The sequence below is a fragment of the Monodelphis domestica genome, chromosome 3, assembly GCF_027887165.1.
Source record: "Monodelphis domestica isolate mMonDom1 chromosome 3, mMonDom1.pri, whole genome shotgun sequence".
Lineage (NCBI taxonomy): Eukaryota > Metazoa > Chordata > Mammalia > Didelphimorphia > Didelphidae > Monodelphis > Monodelphis domestica.
Genome location: NC_077229.1, coordinates 455,891,351 through 455,904,153, shown reverse-complemented (window position 1 = coordinate 455,904,153; position 12,803 = coordinate 455,891,351). Strand labels below are relative to the sequence as shown.

The window sequence follows — 12,803 nt, the reverse complement described above, 5'->3', positions numbered from 1 at the left end:
CAGAAGCAGGGGCTCATGCCAGATCTTCTCTGTGCCAATCTCATGTTTTTTTTTCCTGATGCCACAGAGCCTTAAAGGCCCACAAACATATTCCTTGGTACCACTGTCAAAGAGATGAAATGACAAGCCTTTTCTGTAACCCCAGAACTTAGCACACTGCCTAGCACTTAAATGCTTATTGATTGATTGATGGATAGATAGAATGGAACTTGGACTTAAGCCTGACACAGACCCATTAAATGGCTCAAGTCCAGGAATTTTTGGATCTTTTAAGTTCCCTCTGTAAGAATATGCATGATAAAACAAAAACGAAAATACCTCCCTCCCCCCACACCCTCAGCTCAGCTACTTCATGGGAAGGTAAGTCATGGAGGCATAAGCTGGGCTGGACATACCTTGGATGCATCCAGGTCAGTGTGGTGCTTCATCACCGTTGGGTCATAGCCATTGTGCCTTAGCTTAATGACAGGATCAAAAAGTTCTGCAAAGACCTTTAGAGGGAAAAGTCCATCAACTTTGTATAAATCGTCTTTAAACAATTACTCTTCCTTTCTCTTTTACCCAAAGGTTGATACAAACTAAAGCCTCCATTTAGAAGGAACTTCAGCCTGAAATTCCTGAGCTATTGGGAGGAAGAAAATGGATGCTGACTTTCTTTTCTAGAAGAGTCATCTGTACTTGCTTCCATCACCCCACCAAGCATTTATTCCTCAGGTCCCTATACTCCAGTTCTGCCCCATGAAGGTCCCTGATGATTTTTTAATGAACAAATCCAATGGCCTATCTTCATTCTTCACTTGCCTTGACCTCTTTATATTATGTAACATTGTTGTCCACCTCCTTTTTTTTGGTGGGAGGTGAGGTGGGGCAGCTTCAAGTACAAAGCTTTTTAAAAAAATTATTTATTTATTTGTTACATTAAAATACCCAGTTAACTCCCTCCCTTCAGTCCCTCTCCTATTAGAGAAGGCATCATTTGACAAAATGATATATGTATTTGTAAAACTGTCTTACTTCTTTCTATTTATCAAATATAACATAACTTTCATGACTTTGTATTCTCATTCTCCCATTTTTTCCTCATCCCACCTCTTTTTTTCCGCTCTAATGTCTCTTCTTCCTCCGGCTCCTTTGCATAGTTATCTCCCAAGGTTCTTTTCCACCCTTGTTTTCTTTCCTTTTTCTCTTCCTCTTGGAGATATCTCCTCTCATGACTCTAGTAAAAATCTCTGAAAATTATTCCCTAATTCCTATAACCAATACTTATTCTTGAGATCTAGACCTCCATTTTCAGTCACCTACTGGATAGCTATACCTTCCAAATCTCAAATTCATCATTTCAAATTCTGAACATAATCTTTCTTCCAAAACAGGTCTCTCCCTAATTCCTCTTCTTCTGGTGAGGACACCACCATTCTTCTCTTTCCTCAACCACAGTACCTGAGGGTCAGCTTTGACAGCTTCCTCATCTCAAATTGATCAGAATCCTGAACTCTGACCTTGTGTCCTCCAGCTCTTAAAAATGAGTTTTTGACTCATCTTGCTGAGGCCAGGATCCCCTCACCAACTACTTCCTGGCCATCTCCACATCCCCATTTCTTTTTATTATCCCTTACTATATTGTCTTCCCCCATTAGAATGTTCCTTGAGAGCAAGAACTGTCTTGTATTGTATTATATGCTTGTATTGTAGCTCTAGTGCATAGCACAACACCTGTCACTCAGTAAGTATTTTTATAATGATCTAATTATCTTTCTCAGCCTACAAACATTTATTCAGCATCAGGTATGTGCCAGACACTATGCTAAATGCCAGTGACATAAAAATGAGGCAAAAGACCATCTCTGCCCTCTAGGAGCTCACAATCTAATGAATTCTCTTTCTTACTCTCTTTCTTTCTACCTACCTACCTACCTGCCTGCCTCCTTCACTCCTCCTATACAATCTGTTGATTGTCAGTTCTATTTCCAAATTATTTCTTCTATCCATCCCATAACTTCCAGTTCCCACCTCAGTCATCCTGGTTCAAGCCCTTATTATCTCTCTTGGACTAATATAACTAGCCTTCTTATCCCAAGTCTCTCTTTTTCAATCACTTCTTCTCACCCAAATAATCTTCTTAATATAATGCTCTGATCATTTCACTCTTTTACTTGTAAACCTTCAGTGTCTCAAATGCTGCCTGAAAACAAGTTTAAAGTCCTCATTCTGTCATTCAAAGAACGTATTCACAAATACTTTTCCAGTTTTGTTTCACACTATTCCTCTTTTATAAGGCTATATACCAGCCACATTGGACTCATCATCCCTGACTCTTGTTCTGCTCTTCCTAGTTACTATGCCTTTGCTCATACTATCCCTACTGCCTCATCCATTTCCATCCCTTAAAATCCCTCATTTTCCTTTAAGTACTTAAGTACCCAAGTCAGGTACCATTTCCACTATGAAACCTTTGGTCCTCCTGCTAAAAAGAGATCTATTTCTCCCCAGATATCTCATTTGCACCTTGTCCAGCCCTCTCCTTTTCACTCTTTACATTCTGACATATCTCACAGTTATTTGCATAGATTTCTTTTCCCTGTTATTAGATTGTAAGCTCCTTGGGGGTTAAGTATTTATTCTTATACCTTTAGGACCTAAAAGAGTAACCCTAACTGCCCCCCAAAATTTTTAGTTTAATCGAATTGACAAAAATCGCACAATTTCACTGTAGGATCTATTTTGCAGGAGGAGGAATGCTGCTCTCTCTTCCAAAAATGAAAAACGAACTGTGAGAATTGCAGAATAATCCTTCAGAATAGACTAGGGAAAATGGCTCATCCCTTGGAGAAGTAAAGGGAAACTAGAATTATCTGCCCAAATTATCCTAAAGCCCCTCCCTGGCATGATGGAGTCCAAAAACACCTTTCTAATCTGCCTTCCTGTGGAATTACACTTGATCCTTTAGTAGCAACTTGGGGCAAAAACCATTGGCTTTACCTCGTAAGACTCCTCGTCACCAGCCACCATGCCTACAGTTTTGATAAAGGGATGGCCGGGGTTGTCCACACCAGTCTGGATACACTGGTCCAGGGTGTAGCCATTGGGAGTCATCTTGTCCCGGAGCCTTGCATAGATGGCAGGGGTGAGACACTCAGCCATGCAGTTGTTATGCTTGCGGAGGTCAGGATAGTCAGCACTGTAGAAAGAGGAAGATATAAGTATTCAGTGGAAGCGCTTTTGGGGAACTGTTGCCTGATTTGGTTGACTCACAAATAAGAAAATAGTTGGGGGGGGGACCGAGAGATGGAATGAGCTTGTGACCATTACCCATCTCCCTATTACTCATCAGAAACAGCATCCACAGAAAATCTGGGAACATTTGGCTGCAGCTGCTTAGAAACAAAAAAGAATTCAAGAGACAGTAAAAGCACAAGTAGCTCAAATGTACTATTTATTATGGAAAGAAATTAGTGGTTCTGCTTGAGGAAACCCATTGTTGTGAGCTGCTGCCATAGCTCAAAGACATGGCTGCTAAAGAAAAATCAGGAGGGAGAACAAAAAAGAAATGAATTAACATCATATACCATTTTAAATACTGCTTTTAAAAATGCTGAAGTTCTAGCAATAATAGCTAGAACATTGTACAAAATACTTCGTGTGTATAATGTCATTTCATCACCAACCAGCCCTATGAATTAGTCAGGGCACTTATAGCTTGATGGATTTTGATTCCACTTGTGTGAGCTACTGTACTACACAGAGGGGCAGCAGTGTGTGTGGTTCATTGGAAAGAGCACGAAATCTAGAGTGGATGCTTCAGAGTTTCCGTCTTATTTAGGATACTCCCCATTTGACCTTGGGGAAGTCATTTGGCATCTTTAGACCTTAGCTATTTTATTTATAAAATAAGGAAGCCAGACTTGATTGGCCTTTGGGGTCCTTTCCAGTTATTTAATGCTACTACTATGAATGATGAAGACAACAAATAGTTATATAATAGTTAGCATTTATATAGTGCTTTAGAGGCAGCTAGGTAGCACAGTGGATAAAATTCCAGGCTTGCAGTCAGAAAGTTATGACTTCTAATTTGGCTTCAGACACCGGTAAACTCAGGCAAGTCACTTACCCCTGTTGCCTTGATTTCTTCATCTGTAACCTGAGCTAGAGAAGGAAATGGCAAACCACTCCAATATCTTTGCCAAGAAAAGCCCCAAAGTAAGCATTTTTATAAAAATGATCTAGCTGTCTTTCTGAGCCAACAACCATTTTTCAGCCCAATTATGACCCCTAAAAGGGGTCACAAAGAGTCAGATATGACTAGAAAACTACTTAACAACAATGAAATATAGTACTTTAAGGTTTGTAAGTCATTCGATATATGTTATCTCATTTGATACTCAAAACAACCCTAGAGGCTAGGTGCTATTATCACCCCCATTTTATAGATGAAGAAACTGAGGCAGGCCAAGGGCCTTATAATCATAAAGTGTTTACAACTTCTATCTAATTCTAGTTCTGTTCTTTTGGTTTAGCCCAGAAAAACAAAACAAAACAAAACTCAGGTATAATCCCCTTTTTTAATAGCCTTAACTTTAAGTAAAGATACTTAAAGATAGTTATTGCATCCTCCTTCAATTTTCTTTTCTCTTCTTCCTTTGACTAATGTTCAAATTGAATATTTCAGGTTCACTCACCATTCTGTTTCCTCTCCTCATATGTCCTCTAGTTTGTCCATTTTCTTCTTAAAATGTAGCCTCCAGAAATGAGCATAATGCTTCATGTTAAGGCAGTCTGATTGTATTTGGCTTTTTGGTTGCTGTCATGCTATTGTCTTATAATGAGCTTTCAGTCCTTTAAAAGCTCCAAATTCTTTTCACATGAAAATTTTTTTAGTTTTGAGCTAAAATGTGGCATTTGTTCCCATTAAAAAGAATCTTTTTGCATTTGCCCATTGGACTCTCTTTGGAACCTGAGTTGTGCAGTGCATCTATCCCCTATCCCTCCTTTTGTTGTTCAGTTGTTCGGTCATGTCTGACTCTTCATGATCCCATAGACCATAAGCTCTTCTCATCGTCCATTATGTTCCAGAGTCTGTCAAAGCTCATGTTCATTGTTTCCATGACACTATCTGTCCATATCATCCTTGGCCACTCCTTTTTTCTTGACTTCAATCTTTCCCAACATCAGGGTCTTTTCTACCGAGTCCTGCCTCATCAACTATGTGGCTAAAATATTTAAGCTTCAGCTTCAGTATTTGACCTTCCAGTGAATAGTCTGAGTTCATTTCTTTAAGTATTGAATGATTTGATTTCTTTGCTCTCCAAGGGTTCTTCAAAAGGCTCCAGCACCACAATTTGAAAGTATCAATTCTATGGTACCCAGTTGTTCTTATGTAGTCCAACCTCACAGCCATACATTGCTATTGGAGAAACCATATTTCTGAATGTATATAGACTCTTGTGAGAATGTCTTTGCTTTTCAGTATGCTGTCCAGATGGACCATAGCTTCCCTTCCAAGGAGCAAACACAGTGATTTTTGAGCCCAAGAATATAAAATTTGACACTACTTTCACTTTTTCTTCCTCTATTTGCTAGGAAGTAATGGGACCAGTTGCCAAGATCTACATACTAGAAAACTGTCCCAACTATGCATTTACCCAACCAGGAGTGATCTGCAAGGCACTTCACTAGAAGTCACCCTCCTTAATCCATTAATCCAGTTGCTATCAGCAGCAGCAACATTTTATAAATATTGCCTCATTTGAGCCTCACACCAACTCTGGGAGCTAGGTACTATCTTCATTTAAAGTTGCAGAAACTAAGGCAGACAGAGGTTAAATGTCTTGCCCAAGGTCCCACAGCTAGCAAGTGTCTGAAACCAGATCTGAACTCAGGTTTATCTGACTCTAGGTCTGGTGTTCTATTCACTATGCGACCCAGCTGCCTAAACCATTCAACCAGTTCTGGATGCAGTTGACTTTTGTTCATCTCTCCATCTTCTTAATAAATATTTTGGGAGAAACTTAATCCAATGATTTGTTGAAATTGAGGGAGACAATTTCTACAGTGTTATCTGGAATCATCTTTAAGCATTGGAAGGCTTCTCAAGTGGAAGCAGAATTAAATTTGTTCTGCTTGGCTGCTGAGGACAGGACAAGGAAAAGAGGATAGAAGTTGAAAAGGGGCATATTTAAAATTAAAATAATTCCCCCAAAATAGAACTATACAAAAGTGAAATGGGCTGCCTTGAAAGGTAATGGATTCTTCCTTATTGGAGGTCTTCAAGTCAAGTATGGATGACTCCTTGTTGAGTAATAATCAATCAACCAATCAATCAACAAGGTATTGTCAGGACTATGCTAGGTACTGAAGACACAAAGGCAAAAGTGAAATAATTCCTGTTCTTAAGTTTACAGTCTATCACTTTAAAGATATTTTTCCAATAGATGGATTAAAAAGGGTACTCAAATTTTTTTGTTCACTGGCTCCCTTTGGCAATATGGTGAATTATATGGGACTCTTCTCAGAAAAAAAAATGTTAAAATGCATAAAATAAAATACATAGGATTACAAAGAAAACCAATTATTTTGAAATTCAGTGTACATATATATACATATATATATTTAAAAGTTCTCAGACCATAAGGGACAGACTCTTAGGCCAAAGTAAGGGAAGGATTTTTAGAATCAAATTCATATCAAGAAGTAGGAGGGCATAGTTGCCCTCCTAGAGGGGATAAGGAAGGGATTTTTGGAAAGGTGGATAAAATAAGAATTAAAAGGTAAGTAGGAAAGGAAAAAGGAGGGGCCTTTGGAAAGGTGGCCCAATTTGGAACCAGGAGAGCAAGGGGAGATGATAAGGGAGGAGTTTGGGAAGAGGTGTGAATTGGAAGGGTTTTAGTCTAAGGAAATTGGACATTTGAGGTGGTATATTGTTGAACAAAAGGATCAGGGGGACAAACAGTAAAGAAGAACAGAACAGATGGAAATGCATAGCTAGTACTTATGACCTTGAGTGTGAATAGGATGAATTCGCCCAGGGGAAGAAAATGGATAGCAGAAAGGATAAAAAAACATAACCTGACAATGTGTTGTTTACAAGAAACACACTGGAAATGAGGGATACACATAGAGGTATGGGGACGGGCTGCAGCAGAATACATTATACCACAGCTGATCAAGAGAAGGCAAGCAGGGATAGCAGTCATGATCTTTGACAGAATTAGGGGTAAAATGGATATAATTGAAAGGAATGAATTGAAAGGGGTGTACTATGGATGATGAAGCATTACCAATATTGGACCTATATGCAGCAAGTGTTATAATACCCAGATTTTTAAAGGAAAAACTAAATGAGATACAGGTAGAAATAGATAATAAAAAATAATAATGGGAGATTTGATTTTCTCCTCGCAGAATTAGATAAATCTAACTAAAAATAAATAAGTTAAGGAGATAAATAGAACCTTAGATAAGATAAGTATGATAGGTATCTGGAGAGTTCCTACATACCTGCATGAGGCTAGTAATAGCTCTAAGTCTGAGCATTCACAAAATCCAAACATAATTTCTGGTAGGAAAGCAATGTTTTAGAGAGCATAAATAAATATTCAGCAAAAGTCTTACTTACACACTCCTCATACAAAGGTAATCCTGAATTCCTATGGGATTGTGGCATTGGAACAAAAGTTCCATTGGGTATGATCAAGTTGGGATGATTTCTTTTTAGAAAGTGTATGGTCCTGGCAACAGATTGTGTCTGCTGCCTAAGGACTAATCTAATTAAATATGGTCCTGGTAATGTATATTAACTGAGAAACAGACTGATTAAGTTGGTCAAATTAAATGCTGAAAGGAACATGGAGTAACAGGCTTACTATTATATTACTAGAGTGATTATTAATGGCTTTTTAAGAAAACAAGATGGAATTATACATTAAGAGCTATAAAGTTGTTCATATTTATTTAACCAAGGGATCCTATTACTAAGACTAGTCCCTATGGGTTTTATTGAGAGAGTAAAAAGCTATGTGTGTATGAAAATATTCATGGAAGCTTTGTAGTGACAAAATAATTGGAAATAACACAAATACTATGATTGAGAGAAATGGCTGAATAGATGTAGTATTTAAATGTAATTTTGTTATTAGAAATGACAAATATTGGAAATAGAAGGAAAAGAAGAGAAACATGAAGAGATGAAAAGAGAAGAAAAGATAAAATGAATAATGCATTCTATGATTACATAAAAAAGCCTCAAAAAATAAAAAATATCAAAAGAAAAAGGTAACAAAGTAAAACAAATTCCGACTCAAAAGCAGAGGATGTTTCTATTAGCACACACATATAATTTACATATTTTTTAAAATTGTAAACAATGTGGAGCTTGTGGTTTTGCAATTTTTTTGCATTTGCTTATTTAAATGTTTTTTTTGGTTGGTGGTGGTGGTAGTTACTAAGTATATGATTTTTTAAAATTGAAAAAAAGTTCATAGACAGTGCAGTTATGTGGCTCAATGGATAGAGAGCCAGTCCATTCAGGTTCAAATTTGGCCCCAGATATTTCCTAGCTGTGTGTTCCTGGGCCAGTCACTTAACCCCAACTGCCTAGCCCTTACTGCTGTTCTGTCTTGGAACTAATACTTAGTATTGATTCTAATAGAAGGTAATGGTTTAAAAAAAAAACAACTCACAGACCCAGATTAAAAAGCACCTCACATTGGCTGGATAGTAAAGTCTTCCATCTTAAAATGCTTTGATTCTGTCATATTTTTATGCTCTGTTTAAAAAATAAAAAAAGGTTGCTTGGAATAACTGCTTCCTATCTACAATGTACTCCACTACTGGGCTTTATGATCTGACTGGATTATATATCCTTATAGGACAGAGAGTATGCCTTTATATATACATACATATGTATATATATATATATATTTTTTTTTTTTTTGGTCTCTTCTGTGGATCTAGACCATAGTACCTTCCACACAGTAGGTGCTCGGATATTTATTTGAAGCAAGACAAACAGGGAATTCTCATTCCTGTAAATCACCTTCTCCAATTCCAACTCAGGATTCAAGCACTGTGGAAGCACATCAATGACTCTCACCCAGAGTTATTCTTGAAGGCAAGAGGGCTTACCTTGCAGGAAAGAGCCGGGTCCTTTCCTGAGCGCTCACACTCTGCTGATTCAGCAGGTAGTTACCAGTTAAGGCACCAGTGCCAACAGTAGCCAAGAGCAGGGAGGCACTTCGGCCAGTTAGAAACCGAGAGAAGGCACTGGCCATCCTTCTTCTTGGGAGATTGCCTGGAAAGGGGGGAAAAAAGCATGATTAGATAATGACATTAAATGACCTTCCTTGGTAACAGGCAAACGGTAGCCTGTTCCAGAGTTGGCTTTTCTCATTTATTTTCGGGGAAGATTCAGGCAAATGCCTTTGGGACACCACTTTAGAAAGCCAAGGAGGTAGAGTGCTCTGGCGCCCTACTCGTACTTATCTAGGCAGAGAGGCTACAGAAACACAGACTAAAAAAGCCGCCAACCACATTGGGTTTTGCCTCAGTGCCGATGTCTAAAAACAGTTCTCCTAGTCTTGGAGACAAGGAGAATGAATGCAACCTAGAAAGATAGATGGGTGAGCTCTGAAAGTTACTAACTCCTTATGAGGAACAGGACATAAATCTAAACCGGCGTGCTTTGCTAAAAAAGATGCTGGCCTTTTTTCCTGCATGTCTGGGTAATAAGTGAACTGTTTAGCCTCTTAGAGGTATGCATTAACCTTTCCATATCATTGACTGGCCGCTAGAGAACACCCTCTTTTCTCAGGACTTCTCTTCTCCAGACCTGACCTAACATTTGCTTCAGGAGGAGGTATTACTTTACAATGGAAAAAAGATGGACTCTAGAGTCAGTGGATGCAAATTCAAATCTCACCTCTGACTTTTATTATTCCTGTGAACTGGAACAATGCATTTAACTCTGCTGGCTCTCCGTTTCTAACTGGAAAGTGAGAGCAACTGGACTAGATATCTAAGGCCCCTTTTAGATCCAAGTTCATGAACCTATGATTATTGAAACCATTTTCTATTGGTTTTGACACATTGTGAAAACTGGAGTTGTTCTTCCCCCACAAATACATGGTTGTGGAGACATGTTTTAAGTACTTCTTTTGCATTTAAATCATTCCATTTGTTGTGGAGTAAACAAATAGCTGTCCTATACCTGATATCTACAACTTTGTTCAGTGAGGGCCATTCTAGAATGGACTCTATTCATTCCTTTTATTCTTTAAGCTTACTTAAATGTCATTTTAGAGCTTTTTCCTTGAACTCATTTATTGCCATTTTGGGTTATCCAGATTTCTCTCTAAATATGCCCAAGTTAAATAAAGTAAACTAAAGCTAAAGTAGTCAGTTGACTAAATAAATTCAAAAATAAAATGAGCATCTACAAAAAGTCATAGTTGACTCACAGCCATAAAGTGAGTCAGACAGTACAAGGAATACCTATTCCCCTTTCTTTGGAATTAGGGTCCTCAGGGATTGAACTCCTCAAGGAATGCATCTAGACTCAGGCTCCCTTCTAGGAGGATGCCTGCTGAGGCTACAAGGATACTAAACATAAAATTTGTTTCCAACATGGAGTACCTGGTTCTAACCTAAGGACCTCTAGGGGAGGAGCTAGCCCACTTCCATCAAGGAACTGACCAAATTCTTGCAGACAGGTCTTTATTTTTCATCCTGACTAGACCAAATCCCTGTTGATGATCTTGTTAGGTATCTTTCACCTTCTATCTCAAAAATGTAGTGTATTAAGATTATGCCTATAAACCTACACTGGGATAAAAGTGCTTCATCTTGACAATTCTATCGCCTTTGGGATTTTTCCTGTTGCCAATATGCTCCAGACTCTAGAAATGCACTGTAGCTGACACCCTCATTGAGAAAGGAAGCTTCCTTTACTGTTGGTACAGATAGGACTGTATAGCATCAATAAGCAAAGCTTTCACAATGGCTTTGGAGGAAATTTGTGTTAAAGATGGGACCAGGGAGACCCCAGAGCAGCCAGGATGAAGTTTATTTTCCAGGCAGGATAGTTTTATATCAGTAGATGAACCTTGTAAAGCCACCGGGACAGGGATTTGGAAAAGAGAGAAATCTAAGTAACCCTTGCAAAGCTGTGTTTTCTTCAATTCTCTCTCTGCTCCCTAGTGTTAGCAGAATCTCACCAAGTGACTCTTTTAGGAGATCATGCAGGAGAGATGCTGAAGGGCCAGTCTAGCTAGGGTATCTCTCCCTTTGATAAAAGCATGAGTATCTAGACATCTCGCACTGTTCACTTCATAGCCAGAGAGCCATGCAAGCAGCATGAGTGACCTACAAATTTGTTTTAGCTAAAAAGAAAAAAAACCCTATCACCACGTTGATGTTTTTTAATGGTTGCCTTATTCATAGAAATCCATTTCCCTTTCCTCCTTGCTCAAGAGATTCAGTGAGGAGCCTGATGGGGACTGACTTAGAATTTCTAGTACAAAGCAACTGGTTAAAAAGATGCTTCTTTCTTATAGTACTTCTGAGGAATGTGGAAAAGTTTAGAGAGGATGAACTCTAAACTCTTTGGCTGATCCTCTTTCGTTCTTCTCTCTCTCTCTTCACAAAAGTCTTTTCCCAAAGTCTTACTTGATGTAGAGGCCACTAGAGTTCACAGCTATACATATGAAGAGTCCATGATTTCAGCAGCAGCCTTTTATCAATGTTTAGCACAATCCATCTCTGATTTATTTTGGAAATTCTAAGGAGTAGTTTGAGGTATATAGATCACAAATGACTTGTCTAAGACCACACAGCTATTATTTCTAAGGTAAGATTTGAACCTAGGTCACACTAACTTCATGTCCAATGTTCTATCTATGACATTGCTGCTTTTATGTGAAAAAGGTTAAAAAAAAATGAAATAGCCCTCAATACTATGCAATTCCCATCTCACTTTAAACTGAGGGTAGCAAAATGGCGGAAAAGGAGTTAGAGTACTCCAAATATCCATTTTTATTAGTTTCCCAACAATAATTTATTTGTTGGTACTAAAATATACCATCTTTGTCCAATGACCAATGATTAGATTGAACTACATTTGCAGCATAGTGCCTTGCAGGTAGTGGGTTCTTAATAAATCTTTGCTAAATTGAATTGCAATATTCCAAAGGGTTAAAAGAGAAAGAAAAAAGACATATGTATACAAGGATATTTACAGCAGCATTTTTATGGTGGCAAAGAATTAGAAATTGAGGGGATGTTCATCAATTAGGGAATAGCTAAACAAGTTGTGGTATATGACTGTGATGGAATGTTGTTCATCCTTTATTTTTAAAGAGGACAAATGACTTGACTTTTTTTAACTCTTACCTTCTGTCTTAGAATTGTTAATGAGTATCATTTCCAAGGTAGAAAAGTGAAAAAGACTAGGTAATTAGGGTTAAGTGACTCACCCAGGTCACACAGCTTGGACCCAGGATCTCTTGCCTCCAGACCTGGTTCTCTACCCATGGAGCCACCTAGCTTCCCCTCATCTCTTGACTTTTGAATGAATTGGATCAAAGCAAGGCATTGTTGCCCAAAGTCATCAACCTTACTCTCTTCTGAGTTGTCAAAGCCTAGTGGCAAGACAAAAGTCACAACAATGCTGATGGCCCAGGATGCGATGTTTGACCTTGGCATCTTCCACATCTGACCAAGCTTTAAAAGAGTTTGCTTTTCATGGTTTCTGGAAAAAAAAGTGTTCTCATTTGCCCATTTGTCAGGAGACAGGAGTCTTTGCATCCTTGAGG

The 12,803-nt window shown here is 38.4% G+C and overlaps 1 protein-coding gene across 1 annotated transcript in view; it reads right to left on the bottom strand.

Annotated features, from left to right (window-relative positions):
• The window catches only part of CKMT2 (creatine kinase, mitochondrial 2), a 55,630-nt gene that overhangs the window by 16,199 nt on the left and 26,628 nt on the right, over positions 1–12,803 (bottom strand). Inside the window, exons 2-4 of the mRNA XM_001363343.3 lie at positions 9,121–9,286; positions 2,980–3,178; positions 396–491 (exon numbers count right to left, since the gene is read on the bottom strand). Of these exons, the coding sequence (XP_001363380.1) occupies positions 396–491; positions 2,980–3,178; positions 9,121–9,266 (441 nt within the window). The 5' untranslated portion in view covers positions 9,267–9,286. The remainder of the gene's footprint in view (positions 1–395; positions 492–2,979; positions 3,179–9,120; positions 9,287–12,803) is intronic.